Source organism: Brachyhypopomus gauderio, unplaced genomic scaffold, assembly GCF_052324685.1.
Source record: "Brachyhypopomus gauderio isolate BG-103 unplaced genomic scaffold, BGAUD_0.2 sc62, whole genome shotgun sequence".
In the NCBI taxonomy this organism is placed as follows: Eukaryota; Metazoa; Chordata; class Actinopteri; order Gymnotiformes; family Hypopomidae; genus Brachyhypopomus; species Brachyhypopomus gauderio.
Window position 1 is genome coordinate 735,317 of NW_027506883.1, and position 6,877 is coordinate 742,193.

Here is a 6,877-nt window from a genome sequence, read left to right on the forward strand (position 1 = left end):
CCCATTGTGTGGCGAGCAAATCCCACACGCCCAAGAGAATCTAGAACTCCGCTCGAGCTCTAGATTAGAGAGACCACAGAGCAAACGTAGAACCCGAATGGCTCTCCGTTCTCGCTCTACGAATGCAGCGCGGTTCAGACTCTTGAGCTGGAGGTAAGTTTGAGGTCTTCCTCTTGGGCTGTCGGTGGAGAACAGGGGGTGGAGTTCTGCTGTGAACGTCCGCCCTGCTCCTGACGTAGCCTGCACGCTTCTGGACCTCTTGGCTCTTGTTTTGTGCTTTGGGAGGTTTCTGGACTCTCCCCACACAAGGAGCAGCTTTGCTTGCTCCTCTGCCTGCGTGATGTTGATCTAAGCCAGACGGGGAACCCTGCATGTACCTCACACTGCCTTCTCTCTCCCTGTTCAAGTGTTCCCTGATACAGAAGAGCAGTTTGGCGACTCTCCACGCTTCTCCTCCTTTTATTACATTTTGCATGCATATGGCATCAATCAAAGCATGAACCTTAAAAGTGTAAGATGTTGTATCAGTTCAAAAAAAAAAACATAATGGGGCTTTTCTGTCTTGCAGTTTGCTGACAGTGAAGTGATACATTTGTTATTCAGTTCATCAGAGCTTTTAGGTTTGTGGGAACGAACACTGCACAGATGGTTTATTGGTTCTTTGTGTATTTCAGTCAGCTGGGTCGCTTGTGTATGAAATTCCTTGGGGTGCTCTAACCTCCAAATGAGAATCTCAGATTGTCACCGTACGTCACCCCGTCATAAACGCAGCGGAACTCAATTTGCTGTGCGGTGGATTGGAATAAAGGACTCCGAATCAATTTGAGGCAGAATATGTGATGAAAATCATTTTTCATATTCGCACTCAATTATTTACTGTTGTTTGTTATGAACCATCTGATCTTACACAACTTGTCAAATTATTCTCACTCACACCTACCTTTCAAGGTGGAGTAACCTGTGTGATGAAGTGTTGCGCAGCGGAGAAAACTCCAACCGTCTGTTCTGTTGCGAGCTTCATAAATCTGCCGAGTCTTTGCGCTGTGGCACTGGGTCATAGAACAGTGTGCAGCTGGCCCACAGGGGGCCGGGCCAGCCATGGGCCAGAGTGGAGGGCCAGGGGGCGGGGCAGGGGGTGGGGCAGAGGGTCAGGGGCGGGGCGGGAGGGCCACGGGGTGGGACAGAGGGCCAGGGGCCAGGGCTAGGCGGGCCTCTCTGGTAGACACAGGACAAGAACAATGATATGGGGGAATCTGGTTGATGACAGTTCTCTGGGTTGAGAATGTTTGAGATGAATGTTTACAGCTCCTCCTGATTACGTGCAGTTTGGAAATGAGATCACTGGGGTTGAAGCACATACAACAGCTGTGGCTGTAAAATGCGTGTTGTGCCACATCTTAAAGCTGATGTGAGTGATTTCTTTTAAGCGTCACCTAAACTGTCTCGACATCATGAAGGCTCTCTCGCCACAGAAAAAAGGCTCTGGTGGTCTAATGAGCCAATAAAGGCTTCAACATTGTCTGTCCATATTAACCAATCAGGTAGTTCTGTTTGAAAGGAGGTGGGTCTTCAACACGTCAGTTATTCTAGCTATTAACCAGGATATTGACTTAATGGTGGGAAAATCCTGACGTCTGTAAGCTGGAATCCTTTAACTGTGACCCAGCCTGGCTCCCTGCCTGAATCAGGTACAGAACATTTGTTAGAGCCCATGTTCTTAACAGGGTGGGTAGCTCTCTCCATCACAAACCACCAAAACCAGTTGAATTGTGCTTGTTTGCTAACCTCACATACACACACAATGCACACTGGTTGCCTATTTAGTTCTATCTTAAACATTTTGCCATTAAAATTGTTGTTCTGTTATTCAGAACAGCGATCACATTCCAGGGACGCTTTTAGAGTGATCTCACCATGCTTCTCGCTGTGCACCACAGTTCCTTCTTCAGGCTCTGGTCCTCTGGTACATATAGTGCTTTATGCAACATGGAGTTTTATCTATTTTTGTACTTTCTCTTCTCAGATGGAGTCATTAGAACAGCTCCATTCTACAACAGCAGTACACAGAGAGAGAGAGAGAGAGAGAGAGAGAGAGAGAGAGAGAGAGAGAGAGAGAGAGAATGGGGGGGGGGGGGGGGGGGGTGCGGGAGAGACACAGACCAAAACTTTGGACTTGTGTGTGTCAGTCATTTGTCTCCCAGTTTGGTCCTTCTCCTCAACTCCGTCCCGCATGGTGTCTTGCTACATCCTGTCTCTCCTCCTGGACCGCTCACATCTGCATTCTCTTCTCATCCCTTCTTCTCCCCTCATTGCCATCCTAAACCTTCCTGATCATTCTCTCGGTTCTTTTCACACCTTGTCTCCTCTTTCTCACTCGTTTTCTCCCTCCCTGTCTGCCTGTCTTACCCTTCGTCTCGTTCTGGTCTCGCTGCACTCGTTTCCCCCCTCTCAGCCATCTGCTTGTTTACCTTTCTGTAGTCTGGAGAAGGTCCATAATTCGGCGAGGCCGGTTCCTCTCACACGTCTGCTATCTTTAGCCTGTGCTCTGCTCCTCGGTTTAACACGTTGCCGTGAACATATTAGGCCAGAGCCAAGACGCGCCTCACACACAAACGTTTGGCAACACTAATGATCATAATGATGACAAACAAGGCGACTTAAAGGAAAACGTCTCCTTCGGAGTTTTTCTGTAGGAGATGTCTTCCTTGGCCTTGCAGACTTGGCGGTCTTCAGAGGGCCTTGTGGGTGCTGAGAGGAGCCTAATCCAGGCAGGACAGAGGAGAGCCACGGGGGGCTTGGCAGGGTTAACATATGGCTCCTTCTGGCACTGTTGAGCCCCAGGCAAGAACTACAAACAGGTTGTGACAGTGAGGGGCAGGAAGGAGTCACGTGAGCCTCCTTTGTGCCCTCTGGAGCCCGGCACACACAGGCATCAGGAGTGACTCACTCCTTCAAATAACATGTGCTGGCCTTCGGAGCAGGCCCGGTTCTGTGGGTAAAGAGCAGGACCCTGCAGGAGGCTGAAGATTCAGAGAGAGAGAGAGAGAGAGAGAATCTCTCTCCATTGTTTGTAAATACCTTGTCCTCCAGGCATGCGCACACACACTGAGAGAGGGAGAAAGAGAGAGAGAGAAAGAAAAGAGAGAGAGTGTGTGTCTGGAATCTGTGTTCATTCTATTTGGTGCAGATGTTACACTACTGTGTTGTGATACCCAAGCAACTCGTTTTTTCATAAAACACAGAAGGGAACTTTCTGGAAGGTATTGCATCCAAAAAAAGAAACCTGACATGTGGGAGCAACTCTTTCCAACAATTTCATGACCTATATAAATCCTGTGCCAAAGTGTGTGTGTGTGTGTGTGTGTGTGTGTGTGAGAGAGAGAGAGAGGCAGGGGGGAGGTTCTGTTGTGTATATCATAGTTTATTTCCTCATAACTCCTAGCTTGCATCTGCAAGCAGCTGAAGTAAAAACATTTATGAGAAAAAAGAAAAACTGTAGAAGCTTCTCTTGTTCGAGCCAGCAGAATACTTGTGCTGTGGACTCTAAATGTGCTGCACTGATGCCTGGAGCTTTATTATCATTGTTTTATTTGCATCCATAAACTTTTCCTGCATTCATAACTATGCCTTTGCTTGCAGCTGCATGAAAAGCACAAAAACACTTTGCTTCCTCCCCGGCGTGGTCCACCCACGCTCCCCTACAGTGTGTGTGTACCGCACGCTCTGCACCACCGTTCTCCTGCACAACCTTCACGCTTTCATCGTTTATTGGTTTGTGTGTTTAAATGCATGTTCATGAATCACTTCAACATGTTTTAGCACACATGCATCAAAATCTTGAAAATGTTTCCCAGTGCGAAGGCTGAAACCACCTTTGGGACACACGTGCTGGCCATGAGGTTTTATTCTTGCATCAGGAGAAATGGGCAGATGCATTAGGGGCAGGAAGAATGGCACTTCAGATGGATGAACGATTTGTTCATGATCTCAATTTGCAGACGCCATAAACCATCACCTCTGGCTTGAGCCTGTGGAGCTCAAAGATATTATGGCAGCACAGATTATTATACACAGATTATATATTCAAATTGGCCACCCTCCCTATATCACGCAGAATACATTAAATTATATTTGGTCAATGATGCATGACGAATTTGAAGACCTGCATAAGTCTGAATCGGTAGTTGTAAAAATCTGAAGATCACCACTTCTGTTACATATTGGCCTTGTGTATTATGAGGGATATTATGCAATGCTTATGTACGACAACATGAATACCCCTCAAAAAACATTTATTCTCAAAACATTCTGGCTAGAGCTTTAAGTGGAGTCTAAGCACTGCTGTTTGGCTCTTGCAACAGATCAGATGTTTCCCCTCTGAGCCTTGATGCCCGGTAGTGCTCTCATTGGAATGCACTGAATGTACTTTAGATCTTTAGAAGTCGGTCGGGAGCCCTTAACCCGGCTCACTCGACCCGCATTGTGAAGCAGGAACCTTGTACCATTCAGCCCTCTGTTGTGTCTGACGACTGTCGTTTGTAGCAGTAATAATTTGCTCGTTCCTTCAAGTCTTCAAGTTCGCGGTTTGAGGAAGGGCTTAGCACATCATCATCATCACCACCACTATCCTGCTGATGTCAGCGTTGAGGCCTGCCCCACTCTCTAACTTCATCTCTCTCTCCGTCTCCCTCTGTTTCACTTCTCCTCCCTCCACAGGCGTCCGTCGCCCCCCTGAAGTGGAGAAGTCCAACCACAGTGTCCACTACACCCTGCTGATAGCGTGTGTCCTCGTGGCCTTCGTCTTGGGCGCGTTCCTCTCTGGGTTCCTCGTCTCCTGTTACTGCAATCACAATGTCAACAAGACCAAGAGGCTGGCCAAGGACCCGGAGGCGCCCATCCCACACGCCCTCTCCCTGCGCAGCCTGGCCAAGCTCAACGGCCTCCTGGAGAGCCAGAGCAAAGATGAGAAGATGGATGTGTCCTCTCCAAAGCTCTACAACGGGTTCTTCCCAAACAGCAAGGATCACCCACCTCGCAGGAGTGCCCACCACGGTGTCATGTCGGAGCTGATCCACCCTCACCACCACCACCACTCGTCGGAGCTGTCGGGCCTGCCTACACCTGACTCCACCCCAGAGCTACCCATCAAGAGCATGAAGGCCTTCAAGAACCAGTGGGAGAAAAACCAGAACTGCAACAACGCCAAAGAGCCAAAGTGTCCCAACGTGGCCGGACCCAGGCCCAGCTCGGCCGTCCCTCAGCAGATGTTTCCCTTCTCCCACGGGCTGTCCGGCCGGCAGCCACTGGGCGGCTCCATGCACCTGGACGAGCGGAAGATCCACAATGCCGAGCGTGTCCCGGCTCCACCACCGCACTGCTACCCGCACAAGATCGTGGACGTGACCTCGCTGGACGAACTGCTGAAACACATCCACGAGATCAGCGTGGCGCCCGGCAGGAGCCCGGCCACGCTCACGTCCTCCGTGTCGGCCAGCGGGGGGCAGATGGCCTTCGCCAACCGCGTCCAGCCGCACATCCCAGAGACGGAGTCGGCGCCCTACTACAGCTCCTCCACGCTGCCCAGGGACAGCCTGACCCGGCGCATGGACGTGCCCCCGGAGGTGCCGGCCCAGCACCAGTCCACACTGGAGAGGGTGTCCCGTCACGCCTCGCAGCGACAGGCCCTCCTGGCCTCCGGGGGGGTGGTGTGCCGGGAGCCCAGCTTCAGCCGGCGCGCCCACCACGGCCCCCCGCTCCTGTCCCGCGTGAACTCCAGCGGCAGCAGCACGGGGGGGGGGCAGCGACGTGCGTCACCAGCTCATCCCCAGCAACTACCTGACACGCCAGCACAGCTACAGCGAGCAGGCCGAGGTCCACCGTGGGGCGCTGGTGCGCCGGGCCGCCTCGCTAAAGCCCGACGTGCCGCCCAAGCCCCTCTTCATCCCCGCAACGTCGCCCGTTAACCAGGCAGGAAAGTTCAACTACTGACCTCCAGCCGGGCCCCGGGCGTGCGTCCCCACACCTGTAAGCTCCAGCCGGGCCCCGGACGTGCGTCCCCACACCTGTGAGCTGCTGGTAGCCGGCGTCCGCTCCCAGAGCGAGGCCCCAGCGGTCTTCGGGCTGCCTTTGGACAGCTTTCCACTAAACACTGAGCTGCCACTAACGATTGGATCCCATAGTGGAGGGGGAGGGGGAGTGTCTGGGAGGGGGGGGGGTCGTGCCAAAACTGCATTCGGTGGAAATGGAAGCTGCCCTTTGACTTTTGGCTGCCAGTATTGTCAACTTTACATTTGAACTTGAACTTTTGTTTTCTTTGTCTCTCATGAATATATTTGTACCATATTGGTATTGCTGAACTATTCGATATAGAAGGTGAGGAAGTAAACAGATGGAACGGTGCCATCTTGTTCTGCCACTGTGTTGAGCGTGGCTGCGAGTGTTGAACTCTTAACGGTATCACTAATTCTGAGGCTGAAACTTGGACAAATGGACTTCAGTCTTACATGATTCAGATCTTTCTTGCTTTGGCTTAACTGTTCTGTTAATGTGGAGTTGATGAACTGTACTGATCCCAGTTCTAAACGTGTATATATATGCATGTGTGTGTATATATATGTGTGTTCATATCTACACAGTATATGTATACATATACATACACGGTATATGTATCTTGATGAACAAAAACGGATGATCTCCTCTGAAAGTAGCTCTTTGCCTTATCTGGAAAGTAAACCCAATGTGGAAATACCCTTCCTTTCATCCCTTATGCTAAAAATGAATATCTCTTGGTAAAACACTTGAGCAATAACCTATCCAGCATTAATATCATTACCTTTTCAGCAGCAACTGCCCGCCGTTCGGTGTGATCGAAAGCCTG

General features: G+C 50.7%; 1 protein-coding gene across 1 annotated transcript in view; it reads left to right on the top strand.

Moving 5' to 3' along the window:
* The window catches only part of sema6cb (semaphorin 6Cb), a 29,999-nt gene extending 23,804 nt beyond the window's left edge, over nucleotides 1-6,195 (top strand). The window contains 2 exon segments of the mRNA XM_076988367.1: nucleotides 4,717-5,777; nucleotides 5,779-6,195. Of these exon segments, the coding sequence (XP_076844482.1) occupies nucleotides 4,717-5,777; nucleotides 5,779-5,988 (1,271 nt within the window). The 3' untranslated portion in view covers nucleotides 5,989-6,195.
* The last annotated feature ends 682 nt before the right edge of the window (nucleotides 6,196-6,877 follow it).